Raw genomic sequence first — 26,578 nt, 5'->3', positions numbered from 1 at the left:
CTGTCCCTGGTGCTGTCCCTGGTGCTGTCCCTGGTGCTGACCCTGGTCCTGACGCTGGTGGTGCTGTCCTCAGCAACCGTGGGAAGAAAAAAAACGAGGCAGGCACTTGCGTGCATTTTTTTCCCACAGCGCTCATCGGCAGCGCTGCGCGTGATGTCATACGCAGCCTTGCGTGGTGAAGTCACTCCAGAGAGCGCGAGTGAGAGGGAGGGGGGAGCGAGGGAGAGAGCGAGCAGTGAGGGAGGGGGTGGAAATGATGTAAGCGGAGAGGACACCGACCACCACCCCGCTCACCTCGGCACGGTGCGCACGAACTGGGAGCCGCCCGATCCGGCGCTTGCACGAGTCACGTCCGCGCGCCGCGATGGCGGAGAGCGAGGTGGAGACGCCCAGCACCCCGAGCGAGCTGCTCGAGAACCGCTACTTCGAGTTCAACAACGTGAGGCTGCCTCCCTTCTGCCGCGGCATCATGGACGAGATCCTGGCGTTCCCCGTGCGCGAGGACGACATCTGGGTCGTCACCTACCCCAAGTCGGGTGCGTGTGTTGCTGCTGCTGAGTGCTGGGTGGTGTAGGATGGTGTTTGACCGGTGCTGGGTGGTGTTAAATGGTGCTGGCTGCTGCTGGATGGTGGAGGATGGTGTTTGGTCGGTGCTGAGTGGTGCAGGTTGCTGATTACTCAGTGGAACTGGTTGCTGGGTGGTGCTGGGAGTTGGGCGTTGCTGAGCATTGCTGGGCTGAACTGAGTGGTGCTGGCTATTCGGTAGTGCTGGGTGGTGCTGGGCGGTGCTTGAAGGTTGGTATCGTTGGGTGTTGCTGGGTACTTAGTGATGCTGTGTGCTGGGTAATGCTGGGTTTTGGTGAGTAATGATGGGTATTGCTGGGTGCTGGCAGATTCTGGGTGGTCCTGGATTGTGCTGGCTGGTGGGTCCTGGGTTGTACAGGGTGTTGCTTGGTGGTGGATGGTGGATAATGCCTTGTGCAGGGTGCTGGCTGGTGCAGGGTGGTGGTTGGTGTTGGATGCTGAGGAATGCCGGGTTGTGCTGTGTGGTGGCTGGTACACGGTTGTATTGGCTGGTGCAGGATGCTGACTGGTGGTGGGTGGTGCAGGGTTTTGGTTGGTGCTGGGTCGTGAGTGATGCAGGGTGGTGTTGGCTGGTGTTGGGTACTGGCTGGTGGTGCTGGGTCCTGGATGGTGCAGGGTGGTGCCGTGCGCTGGTTAGTGCCGAGTGTTGGATCGTGCTAGGTAGCGCTGGGTAGTGCATGCTGCTGGCCGGTGCAAGGTACTGGATAGTACTGCGTAGTGCAGGTAGCTGGGTGGTGGTGGTGGAGGGTAGTGCAGGGCGCTGGCTGGTGCAGGATGGTGCTGGGCGGTGCTGGGCCGGGCGAGCACCGCGCTGACACGGGCGGGGGCGGCGCACATTGGCGGCCTTCCCTCGCCGCGGCCGCGCTTTGTAACGATCACAGCCAATCACAACGATCCCACTCCGGGCTATTGAACAGCCGGACAATGAACGCTCTGTGCTCAATTTGTGCCCATTACTGACACGCGAACGTGGCACACGCATCGCACGTAACCAACGCGCGGTATTCAGCACGTCACGCCGCCCCGACACTACTGCTAGTTCCACGTTGTGCTGCGTGTGGTGTGTACAGAATATATACTCGGTGTGTGCCGCGGGTGATGCCTGCAGTGTGCACTGCGTGTATGGCGTGTTCTGTGTATATTGTATACGTACTGTGCGTGCTGCGTGTGTATTGGTGTACTGCGTGTGCTTACTCCATGGTGCATGACAACTTCGTGTGTTCTGTGTACTTCGTGTTTACTGCGTGTACTGCGTGTTCGGTGTGTGCTGCGTGTACTGTGTGTGCTCTGTGTACTACGTGTGTTCGGTGTGTAATGCGTGTGTGCTGATGTGTGTGTGCTGCTGGCTGTGTTTGTGTGCTACACACGGGTCCGGGCGGTTGTTCTCTTTTCACTGCGACGCTGGTGCCGACCACGCCACCCAGCCCACACCCTCGTGTGCCGATCCGGAATTTGTAGGTGGCGCTACTGTTCACTAACAGCACTCGCCCCATCAGCCTGTTAAGGCTACACGGGGGGCCTTTGGTATTAACTTATTATTCATTTTTTCCCAGCAGAGCCACGCTGAGTCGTAGGATTCGTTTTCAGGAGGGTTCTGTCAGATTGTTTATTTATTTTGAGATGTGTTCCGCGAATAAATGGTGAGTCGTATTTATTATTCACGTGGGGAGAAAAGCCACACCTTGCGCGAGGGGGTAGCTACGCCCCATCCTCTGTACAGATGGAAACAGGTGGCGATTTTGTCCACATTTGGCTCCCACCGCCTTCTCCTGGCGAGCCTGGGTACTGCCCCTCCTCGACGCCCATGGGTAGAAGGGATTTTCGCAACAGCGCAGTGATCCAACCAACCCTCGCTGGTGTCTCCACAGTGCTGGAGGATTACAGGCAGCCACGTGCAGCAGCGGAGGCACGGCCGCGACATGGAAAGACTGCATAGAATACAGGCAGGGAGATTTTAGAAATAAAAACACATCTCGTTCACAGCCAGACCGGTGCACAATGGGAATCCCGCAATGGATTCAAAACAACGCGCCTATTGCGGGAACTCACAAACGTGGCCTTTATAAATATCGCTGATTCACAATTTCGCGTCCTATTTCTAAGTCGTTTATTTGAAAAAGTGACGTGCTCAAGATTCCAGACTCGTACGTGATTGCGGCTTGACCAGCTGAGAACCGAATTCCCTCTCAGCGTGCGAACCCGCCCGTGCGTCTGCTAAATTGCACGCGAATCAAAAGCAGTAATTATCTAGCGAATTGCAATCACTGTTTGCGTGTTTTGTAACGAGGGTACGGTCGAGATGTCATTGGGAGTTAATCGTTCATGCGCTCCTGCTGAGTTATTTAAGCTGCCAGTCACAAAAGGCATTGTCACTGTTAGAAATACGAGACGCGTTAAAGTGTGCTGGGTGTTGGCTGGACCGAAGGATAACGCCATAGCGGATGTAGAACAGAAGTGATGCGTCTGTGTATACTCACAGGGTGGTGTGTCTGTGTGTACACACAGAGTGGTGTGTCTGTGTATACACGCAGGGTGGTGTGTCTGTGTGTACACACAGAGTGGTGTGTCTGTGTATACTCACAGGGTGGTGTGTCTGTGTACACACACAGGGTGGTGTGTCTGTGTATACTCACAGGGTGGTGTGTCTGTGTGTACTCACAGGGTGGTGTGTCTGTGTATACACACAGGGTGATGTGTCTGTGTATACACACAGAGTGGTGTGTCTGTGTATACACACAGGGTGGTGTGTCTGTGTATACTCACAGGGTGGTGTGTCTGTGTACACACACAGGGTGGTGTGTCTGTGTATACTCACAGGGTGGTGTGTTTGTGTATACTCACAGGGTGGTGTGTCTGTGTATACTCACAGGGTGGTGTGTCTGTGTGTACGCATAGGGTGGTGTATGTGTGTACACACAGGGTGGTGTGTCTCTGTATACACACAGGGTGGTGTGTCTGTGTACACAGGGTGGTGTGTCTGTGTATACACACAGGGTGGGGTGTTTGTGTATACGCACAGGGTGGTGTGTCTGTGTATACTCACAGGGTGGTGTGTTTGTGTATACGCACAGGGTGGTGTGTCTGTGTACACAGGGTGGTGTGTCTGTGTATACACACAGGGTGGTGTGTCTGTGTATACGCACAGGGTGGTGTGTCTGTGTACACACACAGGGTGGTGTGTCTGTGTATACACACAGGATGGTGTGTCTGTGTATACTCACAGGGTGGTGTGTCTGTGTATACACACAGAGTGGTGTGTCTGTGTATACACACAGGGTGGTGTGTCTGTGTATACACACAGGGTGGTGTGTCTGTGTGTTCACACACAGGGTGGTGTGTCTGTGTGTACTCACAGGGTGGTGTGTCTGTGTGTACACACAGGGTGGTGTGTCTGTGTATACTCACAGGGTGGTGTGTCTGTGTGTACTCACAGGGTGCTGTGTCTGTGTGTTCACACACAGGGTGCTGTGTCTGTGTTCACACACAGGGTGGTGTGTCTGTGTACACACACAGGGTGGTGTGTCTGTGTATACTCACAGGGTGGTGTGTCTGTGTACACACACAGAGTGGTGTGTCTGTGTACACACACAGAGTGGTGTGTCTGTGTATACACACAGGGTGGTGTGTCTGTGTATACACACAGGGTGGGGTGTCTGTGTATACTCACAGGGTGGTGTGTCTGTGTGTACTCACAGAGTGGTGTGTCTGTGTATACACACAGGGTGGTGTGTCTGTGTATATTCACAGGGTAGTGTTTCTGTGTGTACTCACAGGGTGGTGTGTCTGTGTACACACACAGACACACCACCCTGTGTATACACACAGGGTGGTGTGTCTGTGTATACTCACAGGGTGGTGTGTCTGTGTGTACTCACAGAGTGGTGTGTCTGTGTATACACACAGGGTGGTGTGTCTGTGTACACACACAGGGTGGTGTGTCTGTGTGTACTCACAGGGTGGTGTGTCTGTGTGTACTCACAGGGTGGTGTGTCTGGGTATACTCACAGGGTGGTGTGTCTGTGTATACACACAGGGTGGTGTGTCTGTGTATCCACACAGGTGGTGTGTCTGTGTATACACACAGAGTGGTGTGTCTGTGTATACTCACAGGATGGTGTGTCTGTGTATACACACAGGGTGGGGTGTCTGTGTATACACACAGGGTGGTGTGTCTGTGTATACACACAGGGTCATGTGTCTGTGTGTACACAAAGGGTGGCGTGTCTGTGTGTTCACACACAGGGTGCTGTGTCTGTGTGTTCACACACAGGGTGGTGTGTCTGTGTGTACACACAGGGTGGTGTGCCTGTGTATACACACAGGGTGGTGTGTCTGTGTATACACACATGGTCGTGTGTCTGTGTGACTCACACAGAAGCCCCACGATCAAAACGCATTTTCAGTCAGACTGGCCCTTCGGGCATTCTACATCTGCACTTGTTTTTAAGTTATTTATGAAATGTAATGCTTCTATTCAGACTGAAAATTAACGGCATAGGCACACATTGAAGAAAATGTGGGAGTAAACAGTACAGTAACAGGAACATCAATACCCACCATTCCCCACGAAGTATAAGATACGTCACCACTTTTGCCAGGCTAGGTGCACTTTGAGGCCGCCACGAAGTGTCGAAGGGTCTCACTGCTGGCCAGAAGGTGTCACGGAACAGACCCAGGTGCCGTGGGTTGACTGAGATGACTGGCAGATGCCACTGCCTGTGCTCCTTAATGTGTCACCTCGCTGGGTTTTTATCTGCCAGGGGCTCCGATCTTTGTTGTGTGTCGCTCCTCTGCCCTCATTACCAACATTTGCAATCAAAACAATACACAAACGGTACCGAGAATGTTTATGAAAGATCCATGAATCATATTAACCAGATGTGCTAGATTGGCACTGATTGTGCGTCACAGATTGATTGGCAGACGGGTTGAGTGGCACACAGTGAGTGGCATGGAGAGAGTATAGAGAGAGAGAATGGAGTGGGCGATAGAGGAGAGAGTATATATAGAGAGAGAGGACGGAGAGGACATGGAGAGCGAGAGAGAATGGAGAGCGAGAAAATGGAGAGCGAGGTCACATGGAGGGCGAGGGGGCACGGAGAGAATGGAGAGCGAGGGGGCACGGAGAGAGCGCGCTTCTCTTGACGGGCCCGGCATGGCGCTGGACAGGCACGAGTCTGCTGCAGGAGGTGGTCTTCCTGGTGAGCCACGGCACTGACGTGGACGAGAGCGCCCTCATGAACATCGACGATCACATCCCCGTGCTCGAGTACCCGCAGCCTGGCCTGGAGGCAGTAAAGGTACCCTTCCCGTGACACCCAACCGCCCCATTCCTACCCCATGCCAACATACGTACGCATACTATTTGGTTCTTTCGGTAAAGTCACGTAGGTATAAAATAAAATAAATCACGACGTTTCGATCGCAACACAAGCGGTCGTCCTCAGGCGGAAAAAAATATAATCCAGCAGTGGAACTGCTGAACCAGCGAGAGAGCTGTTACAGCAACAAGAGGTTATTTATGTGGCGATGGGCAAGCAAGCGGGGTCTGAGCTGGAAAGGAATTCCATCCACGGACGCAAGCACCTCAGTTGTGTTAATAGGGGAGATTAGGGAGAGAGGGATTAGGGAGGGAGATTAGCATGAATGAGCTTCCGTCGCCACGTAAGAGTATCATGCCCGCATATGCGCACAACAGCAGTGTTAATGAGAGATTAGCACCATGAGAGTGAAATCCAAAGGACATGTGAGCATGAGAGTGCAATACAAAGGACATGTGAGCATGAGAGTGCAATCCAAAGGGCATGTGAGCATGAGAGTGCAATCCAAAGGGCATGTGAGCATGAGAGTGCAATCCAAAGGAGATGTGAGAGATCTAAGAGAGAGACACACACATAGAGAGTCAGAAATAACAGCTAACATAGGCAGGTAGGATGGAAACATCACAGTCAGTTAAGACTTTACCTGGTTAATAACGTCCTTCCAATGATTTCTCAGTTTGTACCCATCCTCTCGGTTGAATTTTTTTATGTGTTTATATATCTGGATAACTTCATGAACAAATCTCTGAAGGTAGCCGGTAGGTTTTCACAGTACCTCCGTCTTGGAAAATATATATTTCGTGTTAGCCCACAGCGTTAAACAATGATCAGCAACGGCAGAGGTATTGGTCCTACCGTGTTTCACATCTGCCTTGTATTCACGAACCTTGACATGTCGTTTCGTTTCCCCAATGTAACTGCTGCCACAACCACAACTCAGTTTGTAGACACCAGGGTATTGCATGTCAGGAATCACATCCTTTACAGATGGGATTAAATCACGGCTTTTGTGTACTGTGTTGAAACGAACCTGGATCTTGTGTTAGTTTAAGATTTGGGAAATCTTTTTGGTAACCCCTGCTATGTACAGTAAAGTGATGGTTTTGATTGGATCCTCAGAAGGTTGTCTCCCCATGACTGGGGAGGCAGCTTTGCGGATTGTACGGTCCGAGTATCCATTCATCTTGAAGGCTTGGTGTACCTGCTCCAACTCACTAGCTAGGTGGTGCTGGTCGGAGATGCAACGGGCCCTATGGTGTAATGTTTTGATGAGGGAATTCTTCTGGGCTTGGATGGTGGTGGGAGTCAGGCTTTAGATAGGCATCCGTGTGGGTGGCTTTCTTGTAGACCGAATGTCCCAACGAGCCATCAGGTCTTTTCTCGATCAAAACATCCAGGAATGGTAGCTTGCCATCCTTTTCCACTTCCATGGTAAAGTTGATAGACGGGTGTATGGAATTGATGTGGTTGAGAAATGGGTTCAGTGCTGGCAGGCCATGTGGCCAGATGACGAACGTGTCATCTACGTATCTCTTCCACAAGGAAGGACGTAGGGTGGATGTCTGGATGGCATCTGTCTCAAATGTCTCCATGAAAACATTCGCTACCACTGGCGATAAGGGAGAACCCATTGGGGTATCCTCATTTTATTTGTAGAATGTACCATTCCAGGTGAAGTATGTGTTGGTAAGACAGTGCCTTACCAATGTTGGTACATCTGGATTCAGTCCTTGTTGGACCAAGTCTTCAATGATTGCAATGGTGTAAAGTACAGGTACATTGGTGAACAGAGAGATTACAGGAAGAGAGGGGGTAGAGAGAGAGGGGGGGGGGGGCAGAGAGGGGGTAGAGAGAGAGGGAAGGGGTAAGGAGAGCAGAGCAAAAAATATTTTGTTAAATATTTCATTTAAAAAGGGGGGGGGGGGTGGGGGGTGGGTTACATAAAGCAAAGAATAAAAAAAACGAAATGATGAACGAAGCAAAGTGCTGACTACACCGAGCATCTTCTGTTTTCCTCTGATCGAAAACAAAGAGAGACTACATCGAAACTGACAAGGAAATCATCTGGAGACAGTGAGATGTCCTTGATTAGAGGAACCAAGTGAGCTGAGATAAGTACAGCTGAGGTGGACTTGCCCGTGAAAGGAAGCAGGGTCTCAGACAGAAATCGGGCTAGTTTGTAGGTGGGTGAGTTAATGGTGGAGACGATAGGACGTATGTTGAACTTCTTTCGCACCGTACGTAGCCAACTGTGCTAATCGTAGGTGCTTGGGAAGGACAACAAACTAAACACACGCAAAATTGGACCGGTGTCATGCCGTGTGTGCACTCAGCCGCATGTGCCTCATCGTTCGTTGTGGCCATGCACGTGGCTTGTGACCCACTGCTGTGGAGGCAATAGCGAGGGTTGGTGGATCACGCAAAGATGGTTGCGAAACTCGCTTCCCGTGGGCGTCGAGGAGGAGCCGTGCCCTGGCTCGCCAAAAGGCAGTATTACAAAGCACGGGCTAATCTCCATCGGTTCCATCTGTATGTGGATCGAGCGTTGCCCCCTCGCACACGTGGGGTTTTCTATGGGCCCTCCGGTTTTCTCCCACATGTAAACACATTAATTGGCCTGTACGCCCTTTAATATCTAGATGACCTCAGAGCTCGGGCAATTGTTGGCGCCGGCTCAATCGTGTGGCTGCTTTCCCTCCACAGTTCCTTCGCACGCTTCTGAGTCGTTCTCTTGTGCGAGAGCGAGCAAATCCCATGCTGCGCGTTACAAGCTGAAATCATTATCCTCCTTGGTTCTTTCGGTAACGTCACGTAGAAAAGAAAATAAATTCGGCGAAGAACGTCACTTTACCGACAGAACCCAAGAGTAATTCCTGCAGCCGCGAAAGCTTCGAATAATTATTGTTATCAATATCGTGACCTTGTGCTCGCACGCTTGTGAACGTTGCTGCGCTGCAGGTGCTGCCATCTCCCCGCATCATCAAGAGCCACCTGCCCTACCAGTTCCTGCCCAAGGAGCTGCAGGACGGAAAGGCCCGGGTAATTGAGGGCGAGCGTGGCCTCCAAAGGGCTTGGAGCATCGCCAGGATAGGCGATGTTGAGATGCTTCAACGAGCGCTGTTGAAGAGCGCTGTGCAATATATTTATAAAAATACAAATGTAAAAATACGGCACACAGAGAGCCCGAGCAAAGCTCATGCTCGCTGAATTCCATACAACGGATAGGTCAAATGCAATAGCTCTAGAATTAAAAGTGCACATAAGTGCACCATCTCCGAAAGCGGTGTTCTTCATTGCAAGGCCCCACGGTGGCCACTGGTGGCCACCTTGTGGCCTTTACTGCGGTGCCTGACAATACATGAATGTGAAAACACCATCCATTATCGTGCTGCTGTCAAACCATAGCGGTTTCAAATGTGTGGCGGCCCTCATACTGATGACGTCTTAGGGGCCGTCCATAAATGACGTCATGCGATTTTGGCCGATTTTTGACCCCCCCTCTCCTCCCCTCGTCACACGGCGTCACAAAAAGTCAGACCCCCCTCAAATATGACGTCACACAGCTCTGCCCCCCCCCTAAAACCATATTTCCATTTTGAAAATAAAACGTGCTTCAAATAACTTTAAACTATTGTCATTGTAGTGCGTATTTAATGTGGTGCTGTACACTGATGTTGTAGGAGAAAACATTTATTAAAAAGGAAGCATGGAAAGCTGAAATTTAGCATACATTTTACTTGAAAAAAATCCATGTCTAACTAAAACTGCAGATGTTCAGAATATTATGTTGAAATTCTCTTATATTTATAAAATATTAAAAGTAATAACTATTAAAAAATACTTGAAACTTTGTAGTAGAACGAAGCAAAATGGAGAGTACACTTATAACAATCACATATTCATTTCACAGAATGAAAAGCCCTGGTAGAATCGTTAGAATTAAAATGTATAATAACAATAATTCAAAAAATTTACAAAATTTATGCTTCTCAATTCTCCCATGGAGAAGCAAAATGCTCCTTCATGGAAAAAATTATTGGTAACCTTAGTAAATTTGAATAATAAAGTAGTTAATAATAAAAATTAATAAAAATTTGTTTTGTTATAACAATTCAATTTAATTGTTTATTTAAAGTTGCGCATTTTTATGTAACGTCACATTTCTCAAACCAACCCCCTCCCCCCCTCGTGACGTCATTTAAGGACGGCCCCTTATCGGCCAAAGTGCCCCCCCTTTGAGGATTAGCGAAGAACACCATCCTACAGCAAGCAGCTTAGCGCTCAAAGTTTTTTTTGCAAATAATTTTCATTATTTCGGTAATCTTAACCGGCTTAGCCCGAATTTTGGGAGGGGTTTATTTCCCAGGGTTGTAATTGTATGTTTACAGCAGGAAACCCAGAGCTGCAGGTCTCTGTTGAATACTCCTGTGGGAAATGCGTGCTCTTCATTGAGCTAAGTCACCCGACCCCTTGCCGTGACAATACGTGGGTATCCACAGCCCGGCACGTATCAATATTGAACGGCGTTGCCACGCGTACTAATGCGTAGATCTCCTCCAACTACGACGTTCTGTGCTTCCCTATTAAACGTGGAACTTGGGCTGTGAGCCCAATGGTTCCAACGACATGCCAACGTTGGGCCAACGTTGAACTAACCACATGCCAACGTTGGACCAACGTTGATCTAACCACATGCCAACGTTCGCCTGACGTCCGTCTATTTATGCGTCCCACGGCTAGTCGGCGGTGACGCGCGGTAATGTCGGCACGTGCCCGTGGCGCTGCAGCTCGTGTACATGGCCAGGAACCCCAAGGACCTGGTGGTCTCCTACTACCAGTTCCACCGCTCGCTGCGCTCCATGAGCTACCGGGGCACCTTCCAGGACTTCTGCCGCCGTTTCATCTACGACAAACGTGAGAGCCGCCATGCCGCCTCTCACCCACCCACGATCCGCTGCGCCTGTGCCGCCAAGCTCCGGAAGCGTTTGTCTATGATCCCCTGCCGATACCTCCCTCGCAAAGAGAAAATATCCCCCATGTAGCCTTATCAGACTGTCGGGGCAAGTGCTGTTAGCGAGCAGCTATGAAGGCCGGCACTTCGCATGAGGGCGTTGGTGGCCAACACCACGCCCGGCAGCCTTTGTCTCCCCAGTGGAAATATTTACACACTGCACCAGGTACTCATTTGAGGCTGAGTCGACCTAGAGGAGGCCCAGGACTGGTTCAGATGAACGATGAACGTCGCTGGTCTTGTCCATGAGCGGGATTCGAACTCGGGACGCCAGGTACATAGCGCAGCGCGCTAACCGCAACAACACCACCGCTCCCCTTATTACTCCCCGCCTCCCCACTTTGCCTGCACCATCGCTGCCTCCTTTAGTTGCTGTCCCGGCACAACTCTTTTGGCTGACCATCAAACGATAATGGTCACAGCAATCGCGCACTTTCAGATGCTTGCCTGCGGCCGTCTGGAACGCGCGTACTTCCGATATTAGCAAAGCCACTGGAGCTGTGCATTTTAAAATCTAAATTGAAAACGAATTTCTTCAGAACTGCTTTTGTGTTTAGTTTGTTGTCCTTCCTGCGCACAACTAATTAGCATGGTTGTATGTATCTTCTTTTGCACCATATATAGCCAATCGTGCAAATCAGAGGTGCGAAAAACGTTCAACCGATATACATACTTATACTATATCTGTGACTCGGTATCCCTTGCCTGCAGTCCATCCATGAAGGAGATCACAGGCTCGTCAAATCCGTTGTGAATCTCTTCTCGAGGCTGAGATTTTGGCAGTCCCTGGCAGTGTTGGCTCTAGGGTCCAACGACCGTGCTAACATCAAATCCGGGTCGAACTCTGGGGGGTCACCGCTGAAGCCGTCCCTTGGCAGCTGCGCCCTCCCCTGGTGGCCATGCCACCCGCGGCCTTACAGCAACGTGAACGGAGCGCCCACTCTCTCTCCCGGTTGGCGTGGGCCCAACGCCACGGCATTCCCTTCTGCGTCTCATGCCTCGCTCACAATTCACATCCTGGAGCTCTGTAAATGCGGCGGCAATACTCTTGTCAAAAGCCTTAATAGCGCAATCAACTTTTTGGCAATTAGAAATTTCCCCATTGAAAATGCCCCAAAATATTTCGTGTGAGCAGAAGAACGTACGGCGAGAGCAGATTTTGATGGGACGCAAATTGGGCTTCATGTGCATTTAATTTCTTCATGACAAATACTCCGCAAGTCGTATTTCGGGAGGCCGTTGCCTTGGGGAGGCCTTCATTCAACTGCAGAATAACCATGGCCGATGACAATGATGGAAAGCGAATACCATTCAAACAAGCCAGAAAGCTATCTTGGTACAGCTGTTGTATGTACAATGCTTTGTGTTCAATTAACAAAGAGGCATATTAACTATCTGCTGTCTCCTTCTCTCTTTCGTCCTTGCTTTCCCTCTGCCGGCACCACCACCACCACCACCTCCTGCTGCTGCTGCCAGTGGGCTACGGATCGTGGTTCGAGCACGTGCAGGACTTCTGGGCGCACCGCAATGATGAAAACATCCTCTTCGTGAAATACGAGGACTTGCACATGGTTTGTGCTGCAGCGCCCAAGCGCACGTTGTCTTCGCGTTGCGCGGCAAAATAGCCGGGCGGTGGTGGTGAAGGCTTCCACTCGCCTGGTATGCAGGAGGGTCGTGGGTTCAATCCCGACCCTGACACCTGGATATTTGGAGTTTGCATGTTCTCCCTGTGATCACGTGGATTTTTCTCCACCACACCTGTCACAGAGTGAGACTTTAAGCGGCTAAAAATGGTGCTTCTGGTAATTCAGTGTAGATGCATGCGGACGATGCTAGGAATTCAGACTTGGATGTTTAGAATACAATATGGGAATACAGCATTGTAGATGCAATGAGAAAGAAGTTGTTCTGGGTGGGACACGCGTGTAGAGTGGAAGATAGGGTAAGCAACTTGTAGGTTGAGCGGTGGCACAGTGGTTCACGCACTGCGGTGTATGAACCCAGCGATTCACACCCACCTCCTTACCTACCCACCCACTCCTGTTGGGGTTGGGTCGTGGGCATAAGATGTCAACTACAGCGAGAACCCTGTACTTCCCGACACGGCCGGGCAAATCGAGTGGTCACGTGATATCGCTTGTCAGCGCACCTGGCGGATCGTCATGTTGCAACGCACGTCGGCATCTGCTCAAGGGCCCGGATCGGAAAGCACATTCGCTCCAGCGCCGAGCTCCTGCCGACGCCTGATGACGCTGCGCATAATCTCCAAAATCCTCAACATAATGCTCGCTTTTCAACGTAACCAGATTTGCTGGAAAAAAACGCATTAAATCGTCACATTAGTTAGCCTGTTTCAGGTGGTGGAGGGTTCTCGCTCTGATATGACACCCACACGAAGGTCTAAGCCCAAGAGAGACCAATCATGATTCGGTAATGACGACCGATTTCTGGGCTTGTTTGCAATTCCGACCGCCGCGGCACACGACCGTTCGTTGCGTGCCATCCGTGGGGAAGTATTTCAGGAGGAGGAGGGGGAGGAGGAGCATCGGAATTTGACCGTTTACTGCTGTCGGTACTGCAGGACCTGCCCAGGGTCCTCGGGAGGCTCTCCTCCTTCCTGGGCGTCTCCTATGAGCGAGCGCACCTGGAGGGCATGGTCGCCTACTGCCAGCAAATCATCGACCACTGCTGCAACACCGACGCACTGCCCATCAGCCGAGGTGCCGCCCCGACCCCCCTCCACCCCTCCTCGCCCTCGCCCCCTGCCCCCCCGCCCTTGACCCCAAGCCGGAACACGCAGACTGCGTAGCACCTACCATTAGCACGGTTGGTTACGTATGGTGCAAACAAATTTCAACATCCATACACACAGACATCTCCTAAAACGTCTCTCATTCACCCTCTTATTACAATCGGATGTAGAAGCTTTATGTCAGCTCCTCCTTTTCTTCCTGGAGCATTAGGCTGAAGAATATGGCGAAGGGTGTATGTGCCAGCACGCAACCTTGCTTGACCCCATTGTTGAGCCTAGCAGCTCTGTTACAATGACCACCACAGCCTAGGACTGTCAACATTGGCAGGAGCTACAGGGACATGGCTCAGATGTCAAGGGACATAAGCCAATCACGTGAACTCGCAGACGCTTTTGGCTAGCCATGGAACAAAGACGGTCACCGCATTGCACGCTTTCAGTTTTTTCCAATATTAGGAAGCCACATGCACTTTTAAATCACATAAATTGAAAACAAATTTCTTTAGATATGCTTTCTGTTTAGTTTTTTGTCCTTCCCCAGCATCTCCGACTAGAATGTTTGGCTGTGTACAGTATGAAACAAGTTAAAAATTCATACACATACAGGATGTGGATGGTTGTTTTATTTGTAAGTTTTAGTGATTTGTTTACCTTGCTTGCACTTTGCACTCCTATCGTGTTTTTGTGTTAATTGTTGTTGTAACATGTTCACCCGCCCCTACTGGACATCCGTGAAAAAGAGCTTGATAGCTCATCAGATTTCTCCAATATAAATAATATTCTGATTCTGAATGTACCAACTCACAATGAACAACAACATATTTTTTTACACAAAACATTCACACTATGGAGTATGTGTGGTTAATGCAGATGTGGTGCCTTGTAATAGGTATCCATTTGGTGTTTGAACATCTTCGGACGGGGGGGGGGGGTGGGTAGGCGCCACGGTGATCCTGACGATGCCTGTATAGTGTGAGTTTGCATGCATAAATGTATGTGGAGCTTGTTTCGCACCGTACGTAGCCAACCGTGTTGCTCGGAGGTGCAGGGGAGGAAAACAAACTAAACACAAAAAGCAGTTTTAAATAAATAATTTTTCAATCTAGATTTAAAAGTGCATAGCTCCAGTGGCTTCGTAATATCAGAAGGAAGAGTGCTCCAGACGCTGTGAGGATGACCAGAGTTTGCGTGATGGTTTATGTTCTCTGACGAGATCAGCAGGCTATTTTGATTCATTTGTGGCAAGCACTTTGTGTGTAATGACCACTATCTTATAACATATACATTCGGCAACCGGAAGCCAATGTGACTCGGCGAGCACTAGACGGAGACGGTTGGATCTTGCAGTACGTCGCTATACGTGCCAAGTAATTTTGTATATGCTGCAGTTTGGTAATGTTTTTGGCAGACGTCCCAGAGTAGTGAGTTGCAATAATTGAGCCTTGTCGTTACTATGCTACTACACGACACCGCGGTGGCTATGTCACGAGTCAATAGTCGTCAAATGTGTCGTAGATCCCTGATATGAAAGTTTCAGGACCTAACGATATTTTTCACGTGGTGATAAAACGACATTTTGGTCGAGTATGGTGCCAAGGCTCTTTAGATGAGTAGAATACTGAATCCTGGAGTCTGCGACCGCCACACTCGATCCTCTCATATTTTTTTCGCCCGAGTACCAACAGCGGCTTTTGCATGTCACTCTCCCCATAGTCACGTGGATTTTTCTCCAGGTCCTCCGGTTTTCCCCTCCACATGTAGAAACAACGTGCGTTTAAAGTATTTGGCTGATAAACATTCCCACGTAAGCCACTTCGTTGAGCTATCATCTGTGGCCAGGTCGCTTCTGAAAAAATAGCTATATAGCTTAGTGGGCTTTACCTGGTAAAATATTTTGTATATAGTTTATTGTATTAACTTAATGTTTTTTAAACAATTGAGTGCTTGCGCCACGTCTGAGCAAGCGAGGCCAGTTCTCCACTGTGGTTGATAAAAAATATCATTACAAACCCCTCTGCGTGACATCGACCGTAGTTGTACAAAATGATACACAAGCAGAACACAACCTCAGTATTGGTTTTTGGACCGAGTAATTACTTTGGGTCAAGTTCAGGTCGATGAAGTAGTCTTTAACATTCCCGGAGTTTGTAAGATTCGTTTATTTTCACAATCATTGTGTATCATTGTGGAATATACAAAACAAAATAAGCAGACAATATCTCCTGCATATGCCTCTCCCCACAATCTATTTTTAAAGTATTTGTCCTCACACAACCCATCAGCCGCATGGCGTTATGGTTGTGCATACGGTCATCAGTGTTTTGCTTGTCTTGAATCAATGCTGCTGATATTAATCACTTTCAGGTTGGGTTGTTTCAGGAGCAGTCCTTTCATTTTTTTGCATGGAGAGACAGATATATATAGTCTATTCACCTATTTTGTAATTTTCCCAAGTTTAAACCCTTTTAACTGAACCATTTTTGTTTTGTTTCTCCACTTTGCAGTCGGAAGCCTGCAGCAAGGTACGGCGACACGTCTCCCTATGTTCGATTTCATCAGCAACGCAACCGACATCAACTTAAACTTTTCAAAGATGCACTCTCCTCCTACTAACCATATTATTTAAAGCAGAGTTCAGGGGTGCTGCTTATATTCATGTACGTGTGTGTGACCGGATCTGTATAACTTTATTAACACCAGGCACAAGCGTTAAGTGCATCTGACTTTCAGAAGCGTCTTATAATCCGGAGAATACAGTAATAGTAATTATATGTACTGTAGTTTTATATACTGTACAGAATATCTTACAATCGCCGAGAAACCACAGCCAAAGCAGCAAGGCAGCAGCCATGGTGGTGAGCCGGCGCTACCGTCAATTTCCCAAGCTCTGCAGTCCTCTATACATGAAGATGTTTTCAGCCAATTAATTAGTATAACACGTAGGCTTTCGCTACCAATATCATTAATAATATCGTTTTTTGGGGGGTTATATCGTGTAAATCTGAGCACAGATTGTAAATGTGTACTCATATTGTAAATGTTGTGGATTTGCTCTCCAACACCCCGGTGTGCTGTACTCGTGTTGTGACCGACTTGGAGACGTAACTTCTTGGAGGCAATTCGTTAATCAAACACCGAGCACACCTTGTACACTATATACAATACACACCCTACACCAGGGGTCGGGAACCTTTTTGACTAAGAGAGCCATGAAAGCAAAAAATTTGGAAATTTATTTCAGTGAGAGCCATATAATATATTTTAAAAGTGAATTCAACTAAATGTCAGTATAATAAGCCTCTGAATTTATTCTTTTAAATAATGTTGTTATAACACTCACCATTAATGCGACTTCTGGTGCTGCATGGATTTGCTAATGTCTTTGTAGTCGGGTTGGTACTTGGTGAGGTTAAGCTTCATGCAAGCGTTGAGGCTTTCATCCGTTAAACGTGATCGTAGGTTGGACTTGATGTTTTTAAGATGTGAGAATGACTGCTCACATGCATACGTAGATCCAAACATGGTCAATACAGCAATACTCACACGCTGCAGTGTGTGGTATGTGACAGGAAGCGCGTTCCAAGTTTTGAGAATCAGCTGGTCTTCGGGTTGGAGTTTTTTCATTTCTGTCCACATGTGCTTGCTCGCCAACTCCGCTTTCTGTCGTGTGATTCTTTCCAAATCTTCATTCAGTGACTTGAACTTATTCACCCACATGTCTGAGGCCTTCAGGTCAGCCACTTCTGCTTCAAAATCTCTGACGGAGACACCAGGGATGTAATTCAGGTCGGCTGTGTTCAGTGAACACTCGTTTGGATGGGTGATGAACTTAAAAAGACGAGTGTGCTCACGAAATTATCCAAAGCGTGCTTTGAAGGACTGTAGGAGACTGGATGTGCAGCCAGCTAGCTGGTGGAGATCAAGGTTTTGAATGGGCTCACTTGCTGTGCATGCATCTTTAAATTGGCTCAGTTTTTCAAAATGTAGTAAACGACCTGTTTCAAGATCCGTGATGAAAAGCTCCAGCTTGTTTTCAAAAGCAAATACAGCTTGTTGAAGGGATAACACTGTATTTCCAATGCCTTGCATTTTCACGTTGAGCTGGTTCAGATGTTCAGTCAGATCTACGAGATAGTAAAACTTGAGGAGCCACTCGGTGTCGGCTAGCTCAGGATGCCCGACGCCTTTCATTTCAAGGAAAGTCCGGATTTCGTTCAGGCAAGCCGCAAAACGGCTAAGCACCTTCCCTCTTGACAACCAACGCACATTGCTGTGCAAAAGCAGACCAGGATAGTTATTTACAACTTCATCCAGCAGTGTTTTAAACTGGCGATCATTTAAGGCTCGGGCAACAATAAAGTTGATCACACGAATGACCAGCGACATCACTTCGCCAAACTGCCTGTCACACATCTGAGCACAAAGTGCCTCCTGGTGTATAATGCAATGGAAACTTAGGATGGGTCTATTTTCATGTTCACGGAGAAGCGCCACAAATCCTTTGTTTTTCCCCACCATACACGGAGCACCATCAGTACACACTGTGAGAAGTTTATCCATAGGTAGACTTTTTTCTTGAGCAAACTCCATGAAAGACTTGAATAAATCCTCACCTCTTGTGGACCCTTTTAATGGCAGAACAGCAAGACTTTCTTCGCGCAGTGTGTCACCAACAGCATATCTTGCAATCACGCTGAACTGCGACAAATGGCTCACGTCTGTTGACTCATCCAAAGCCAGAGAAAAGAACGGCGCTGCATTTATGTCCTTCACTTGCGTTTCCTCCACTTTGTTTGCCATCACGATGGTACGATCATGAACAGTTCTTGCCGACAGAGGCATGTCTTGTATCCGTTTGATTATCTTGTCTTTGTTCGGAAGATCATCAAAAAGTTCATTGGCTACATCCAGCATGAACGTTTTAGCATACTCGCCATCTGTGAATGGTTTTCCGTTCCTCACTATTGCTAAAGAACCAGCAACGCTAGCCGAATTATAGTCACCTTGCCGGGTCCATACGCGGAGTTGCTGCTGGCTAGCTTGCACCCTGCTCAGAAGCTCTTGGCACGCTTTCTTTCTGCTGTCTCCCGCAGGGTATTTTGATGCAAAGGTAGCGTGGTGCGTGTCGAAGTGCCGCTTTACATTCGACCGTTTCAACGATGTAATTTTGTCATTGCAAATTAGACACACCGCAGAACCCGCTCTCTCCACAAAGGCGAATTCTTCGGTCCATTCGTCCTGAAATGTACGATACTCGTCGTCTTTTTTTCTTTTCGCCATCTTCTTCGTCGAAGGGTTAGCTTTGAGCTAATGACCGAGCAGACGCAGTCTCAGATTGATTCAAAAGGGGGCGTTTACCTGTTTTACCCAGCAACGGCAAACGTAGGCCAGTATCATCCAATTAAAATAATGGACAATTGCTCCTGCAGCCCTGAACAGGACATGCGCAGTGAAAAATCGATGGATGGATTAAAACAAGTGAGAATATTTTGTTTTATCTGCGAGCCATATGCAATCATCAAAAGAGCCACATCTGGCTCGCGAGCCATAGGTTCCCGACCCCTGCCCTACACTGTTGCACACTCTGTCTCTAGCTTATACGCAACTCTACAATGGTTGCTAGCCTACAGACAACGCGAGCCGTCCGACACTGACGGCGCTAAACTAAGACAGCCAACTACGTCTAGCAGCGCAATTATCAAGTGGAGACGACAGCGGCGATGGTGACGACCTTCAGCAGCAACGACAAGGATCCCACTCCAAACAACTGCCCCGAGCTCCCGCTCGGAGTCCCCTTTTATTCTGTTAGCGTGGCCTCACTCCACCCCGGCCACGCCCCCCTTCTGGAACTACTAGCGGGCTCTCGACGTGTCCCTTCCATAACTTTTACCCTAGATCCCTCTCGGGTCTATCACGTGGCCTGCTGTCAGTCAGGGCTGCTTCAAGCTGCAGATCCCCTTCCCTGCCAGCAGCCAGCGCTATGCTACTTAGTGACCAATTTTATGTCAGTACACCAGTAATGAATTGGCATGTTCCGTTTATGTGAAAAACCTGACTAATTGGTTGTGTCGAGTGGTGTCGGGTGGTGTCGGGTTTAACGACACACATTTACGCGATCTAACCCGAAAACACACTATATTATGAATGAATGAGTATTTAAGCATGTTGGAGCCTAAATGGATGTTTGCAAACAGCCACAAAAGGCCGTGGTGGGTGTTACAATTAAAACAAGTTCCACTGGCCGAGTGGCACCAGGTGCCATCCCCTCAAGTGAACGTGAAATCGTTTGAGTTAACGTTGGTCCAAGGTTCCAAACCGCATGCCAACGTAGGTCCGACGTCGGCTTGGTTGATGCGATTGTAGTCTTCGCGCGTCTCCCCCCGGCGGGCTTGCGTGCAGGCCGCGTGGGTCTCTGGAAGGACATCTTCACCGTCTCCATGAACGAACGCTTCGACAGCGTCTACCGCCAGAAGCTGGGCAAGTCGGACCTCACCTTCGACTTCCAGGTGTAGAGTTGGCCGAGCGTTGCCACCGCCAGCCGCGTCGCGGCCTCCAGATAGGCCACGCTCGTACCCACCGCTACTCTCAGACCATCTCCAGGCTACTTTACGACGCGTGTATTAACGACGATAACAATCGGGCACATTTGCTATTTCGTGACGCTATTTAAAGAGCAAGGCGACTGTCGTGACAAAGGCGCTACGTTCCACATAGTAGGGAGGCAGTGTTGCTATGTGTAACCCAAATTGAGAAATGTTAGTAATAACTCAAATTTGGACCAATTTATCAGTGGAAGTTTCAAATATAGCTATTGTTTAACCAGGTGAGTTCAAGTTCGTTTTGTATAACCAGGTGACAATTTAAGAGATTGGGATACAGTAATACCTCGGTTAACGATGTAGATGCATTCCATGATGTCACTTCGTTATCAGAAACTCGTTACCAAAGGTCAAAGAAATGGATTTCCACGCTGCACTTCTTGCCCAGTAAGGCCACTAGCACGAGATTTTCGTTGTTTGGATGACAATGGGGTTAGTAAAATCACTTTAAAACTGTAAAAACCACGATAACGTTTCACCAACGCAAGGAGCTTGAGCAATGGCGGAGGGAAGAGCGGGAAGCGCGCCGCTAATTGCGCCTCGTGAGGGGGGATTTCCGAAGCTCTTCGCCGATTGGCTGCTGATCATGTACAGGACATAAACCCCACTCGGTTGTGTCTACAGGACACACGCAGAATTTAAAAGTGTTCTTTGTTGCAAGGCCTGCGGGCCTAAGGTGGCCCCTGGTGGCCTTTAGTGCGGCCTCCAACGTCGGGCCCCCGACAATACACAAATCTGAGAATGAGTGGCGGCCCTCACACTGGTATCTTATCGGCGAAAGTGGCCCCCCTCTGCAAATGTGTGAATACGGATTTAAAGCGTCACTCTTTTAAATTTATTTGCATCATTTCTGAATATATTTTTTCTATTATTTTTTTGGCAACAATAGGGGGGGTCGAAGGAACCCCCTCCACGGCCGACTTCGTTATCAAGAAAATTCGTTCCCAGAGGATTCGTTAACCGAGGTATTACTGAGTCTAATTTGCAACAGTGACATGCGGCATTAGTCTGCCAAGAGGGGGTGATCATTGCTGCTGTGTAAGTCCCAGTTTAGTAATTTGCGGTGTCATCCTCACATTTGGAAAAATTTTGATCTGGACAACAGCACATGATGGCCGAGTGTCACAAATAACGTCACGGTAATGGCTTTTTCATAGCACCATTTATGAAGGGCCATTGCCCAAAACGTCACAATATATTTCTTATTATTTGTTCTTATGCATCACTGACAGGTAATGTGTTTAACTGTTTGCGCAGCGGGTGTCACAGCCTTTCCCCAAATGGCACTGTACGAGTCAGAATCTGCAATCTCTCTGGATGACAGTTTGCCAGCGTGTCGTGGCAAATGTGGAACTGTCGAATTGTGATTCCCGTTTGTGCAGCTCGAGAACGGATGCCTTCAAAGATTTAGAGGTAAATCAAGCAGATGGATGATCAAGAGAACCATGTTACCGGATCATACCAGTTTCCCAGTTAACATGGAACTTTGGGCCAACCACATGGCATCGTTGGGCCAAACACATGCCAATGTTGGCCCAACGTTGCATGTGTATTGGGCTCTTATCCTTCACAACTTTAATAGGACTATTTTTGCCAGCCGCTTAGTGTTTTGGGCCTGTGGTGCCGAGCTCGGCAACAGTAAAGACAAACGTATATAGGCGGTCCCTGCTTTTACGATATCACAATGGTAACCCCGTCGTAAATCTAACCACTATTTTCCCATAGATGGTAACCAGTAGAAACACCACTTGCCGATTTGTTTTTCCTTTTATAGGCCATAATTAACAGGGTTTAACAGGTAAACATCCACAAAAACACTTATAACCAGACTATGGTCAAATATGTTTGAAGTGGTGTCGGAAGATGCATCGTAAATAAAGTTCCTGTGTCGTAAATCAATGGTGGCATTATATAAACGTAAATGTGGACCATCGTACATCGAAGATTACATATATTTGTTCTGGGAAATGCAGTAACACAGTCCAGGACAACGTCCCAAATCTCAGACACCACAACTCGACACCATCGCACACCTACACGTACATTCGTTAGCACCGGTGATCATCCCCTCTTATATTGTTTGCCTGGCAAGAAAGGTTTACCATTGTTTATGCAGAACAAAGAGACTGATTTATAAAAAAAAAATATCACAGCTCCAAGTGAAATTATAATTAATGAGCGTCAATGGAGGACAGAAGTACTGTCGTGTAGTCGACCCGTTGAGACACACGATACTTTACCTCCTGCAAGGGCGACCAGCAGTACTTTTTGGCTGGAACATGTACTGCGACTCACCAGTGGATCACTAGAGATTCTGTTGTGGGTCTCGTGACAGATCAGAACAAACACCGACATCGTTAGCGCACAACAGTTTCCGCTACAGCCGACGGCAAGTAAAAATTCGCCAATAAAAATTACTACAGTAATTACTACGTTCAAAGTATGATAACTTGCACCAACGCAAGGTGCCCCTACTTGCTACGTCTGTCGTATATCACAGGGTTAAATCCACCCGCTTATTCGTCGTAGATTTCTGGTGGTGGTGGATCATCGCGGAGGAGCAATTTGAGATCCACCGGAACGGATCGTCGCAATGCTTTGTGCATTGGTTACCGCTGCTTTAAGGCGCTGCTGGACCGCCTGCGGGAAATGTTGATGTTGAACTGCACCAGCCTGCAGAAGCTAGCTACACTCAGCTAACAGACACCAAAGTACAAACCTGGAAATAATGCATTGCTTTCCCCTGCCTGAAGAATGAGCGTTCTGTCCAGAATGCATTTTCCCCCAATTATGGTTTGCTAAACTAGATGTGTGTGCGTGCAGTAATCTAGCCATCAGCTTAAGCCTCCCATAAACCACGTGATTTGTGTGTGGTCAGCCCCACTCTGAACCTCTCCCCACCGCTTGCTGTGAGAACAGGTGCCACTCTTCCTTCATGCAGCAGCGGCGTGCGAGACCCTGATGTAGCCTCCTCCTCCTCCCTCTCATCTCTCCTGAACCCTTGGCTCCCGTTTCTTCGATCCTTTTTCTCTCGATCCCATTCCTCAGTTTAACACGTAGGCTTTCGCGACCAATATTATTCATATTAAAGGTTTTTGGGTTAGATCGCGTTATTTATAAATGTGTCGTAACCCTCCACCACCCGACACGGCCAATCAGCAAAAAAAGTGTCACGTTGACAAAAGACAAATAATTCACTACTTTAGCCCACCGGTGTGTTGAAGAGTGAATCCACAACATTTACAGTTTGAGTACGACGTTTCGCTGGTAATTTACATCCAGCATCATCGGGCAATTCGCGAATTTTATTTGACAAAAGACAAATAATTCACTACTTTAGCCCACCGGTGTGTTGAAGAGTGAATCCACAACATTTGCAGTTTGAGTACGACTGTAAATGTTGTGGATTCACTCTTCAACACACCGGTGGGCTAAAGTAGTGAATTATTTGTTTTTTGTCAACGTGACACTTTTTTGCTGATTGGCCGTGTTGGGTGGTGGAGGGTTACGACACATTTATAAATAACACGATCCAACCCAAAAAAACCTTTATTATGAATCCCATTCCTTCTCTGCTCTTTTCCTTTTTCCCCTAGATTTATTTTCCCACGAATTCTATCCTTGACTCTCATCCACTTCCCGTGCTGCGTGCCACGGGTTATAAAGTATTGTGCAGTGGGTAATTGCGCCAAACGTAAAGCTGGAGTTTTGTCTTTTGAGATGTGTGCTTTCCACGTGTGCCCTCTTTGCCGACAGGTGCTGTATTTACTTCCTGTGACTCAAAGTGTTGTGAGGAATTCTTCGACAAACTGCGGTGCATATTGTCGTGGTCACGTAGAGCTGCTTGTAATGGTATACGTGTACAGTGTATGTATATAAAGTATATCAACCTATATTCAACGCGAGTGGGCTCTGGTGACCAATATGATTCACACAAAGATCGTCGCGCGAGTTAAAATTCCAAAGCATGTTGGTTGGCAGAGAGCGTATGACACACATCAGCGTTTTACTCGCGCTATCTCGCCCGAAACGCAATCACGAATGAGCTTATATTTAATTTGCAAATTCCGTCGCGCTTGTTTTAGCAGGTCGAACTATTTTTATTTAACAAATTATGTAGGTTCTCACATATCAACAACGGTGGTCGAAATGTACGGTATTGTGTAGGTGTCAGTGATGACACCCGAGCGTGCTGCGACAGCTCCTGACCACTGACCGTTTCCTCTAACGCGTAAACATCGCGGTACAGGAATCGGAACCGTTCTGAATAGTGCTGGTGACACACGCGCGCTTGGTCTTGAGAGAAGTGGCGGTATGGTGTACCGGCATACACTGGTACGTTTCCACCACAGCATTATCAACAGTTTTTTGTTTGTTATATAATTACTGCCGATAACTAATGGGCCTTGGGCTATGCCATACATTAGTGCGGTGAGGTTTTTTTTAATATATAATTTTTTTTATTAAAACCCAACGCGAGCCCGGTACAAAGCGCTGATCACAGAACGGAGGAGGAACAAAAATTCCACGAACAAAAACAGCAACCCGAATTGGATGCGGTAGGGCCGAGTAAAGGGGGATAATTGGTGCATTGCCCCACCCAGGTGGGCACCACGAGCGAGGGCATGAACGTTTATATGGCAGTGCGATTATGTTTTTAACCAACGCTGGTGAGGTGTGCTTCTTCAATGTTTTGAAAGTCGTGCTGTTCAAGTGAGACATTAGCTGCGAAAGGGAACACGAGTGCGCTGTAATCATGGCCGAGACAAAGTGCTTTAAAATTGTGGGCGCACTCTTCAGCGCCCTCCATGCGGTTGCCTGGCCTGCAGGAGTTTAGTTTCGTAGGCTGGACCATGTACAGTGGCGGGGACCACCTGCCCTTAGCCCACAAGTCTAAACAGATACAGAATTTGCTGCAGCCCAAACTGTCGGAAAATTGACGCCTTATCCAAAGTCCGATAAGTTTCCTAGGTTGACAAATCGTTTACTCGTAATTTGCAAACTTAAACTGACGAGGTTTTTTCCCAGAGTCCGCTGCTGATCAATGTAGTACTGTAGGAGTTAAAGGTAGAGACCCGGAAAATATGCAACGTTGGGCCAATGTTGGCATATGTTGGGAACCATCAGACCAACGTTGGCCTAACGTTGACCCAACGTTCCATGTTTACTGGGTATGAGGAGTGCCCAATGAGCTTCAAAATTCAGCTTCCCGAGACTCAATCTATCGTGAAAGTGCACTTGTACGTAAAGTCAAAAGCTCTGTGGCTTCTGTAAGATTTTGTTGAAACTATGAAAACCTCATAAACAAAAAAAGGCTACACTTGTTCATCATGTGTTGTTTTTTTGTACGCACGACAAACACCACTCGCCACCGATCTTATCCATGGCCACAAAAATCAAACTCGAGTTGCCAGGTTCATAGTCTAGTGCATTAACCACTGCGCTACCATTCCACCTGTGGGTATTGCATATTGCCTTCATATGGCCCTATAGTTTTTGGCTACATCTGATATGACTGCTTCCGAGTGTGAGAAAACCACTAATAACACTGGTGTGACTATTAGTTAAGAGCAACTTTGTACCCGTGCCACACCATGGGAAAGGGAGAAAAGTCAAAGATAGAATGTATGGGAAAAACAAAAATACTGAATAGGGAAAAAAGAGAAACAATGGGAAATCAAAAGTTAAATTATAAAAGGAACAAAGACACGGGAGCCAAGAGTTCAGGAGAGATGAGAGGGAGGAGGAAGAGGCAGGGAGGGGGTTCAGCTTAGGGGTGGCCATACAGAAGCCACATCATTTAGGGGAGGCTTGAGCTGATTTAGACAGATTCTATTACTACCAGTAACACGAGTAACACTATTTGTACTCGGGTGTAGTGTAATCCAGCATGGCCGTCGGGTCGTGACTTAGTATAGGCAAGACATTTTTATCGCTGTATCGTTTCGACTTAAGTGATGTTGAATAAGTTTACAAAATTATGTTGATGCTGCTGCATTGGCAGTGGTGCAAAAAAACAAAACTCCATTCCTTCCATCAATAATATTGCGGCCTTCAAAGGAAAATATATTCTAGGCTAAAATACTACACACACACAATACGTACACAATATAGACAATATATACACGATATATACACAAAATATACACGCACTATACACACAATATATACACGCACTATACACACAATATATTTCTATACAATTGTCACATTACTCTTGCGACGACACATGTAGTTGTTTGCTGCATGTATTGTTGGTGACAGCCAGATTGAGCTGGCTACATTTTCACTACTTTATCGCCTACATTTT

The 26,578-nt window shown here is 48.0% G+C and overlaps 1 protein-coding gene across 1 annotated transcript; it reads left to right on the top strand.

Annotated features, from left to right (window-relative positions):
- The first annotated feature begins 225 nt into the window (after positions 1–225).
- On the top strand, positions 226–25,591 carry SULT4A1 (sulfotransferase family 4A member 1). The gene is made up of 8 exons (XM_032971834.2): positions 226–536; positions 5,755–5,885; positions 8,865–8,945; positions 10,694–10,820; positions 12,394–12,488; positions 13,499–13,637; positions 16,174–16,191; positions 20,069–25,591. Exons 1-8 carry the CDS (start codon positions 365–367, stop codon positions 20,179–20,181), a joined length of 876 nt encoding a protein of 291 aa, XP_032827725.1. The 5' UTR covers positions 226–364; the 3' UTR covers positions 20,182–25,591.
- Positions 25,592–26,578: the final 987 nt, after the last annotated feature.

This window comes from Petromyzon marinus, chromosome 47 (assembly GCF_048934315.1).
Source record: "Petromyzon marinus isolate PM22_M1 ecotype Great Lakes invasive population chromosome 47, UKy_Petmar_22M1.pri1.0, whole genome shotgun sequence".
In the NCBI taxonomy this organism is placed as follows: domain Eukaryota; kingdom Metazoa; phylum Chordata; class Hyperoartia; order Petromyzontiformes; family Petromyzontidae; genus Petromyzon; species Petromyzon marinus.
This window is presented reverse-complemented; position numbering and strand designations above follow the sequence as displayed.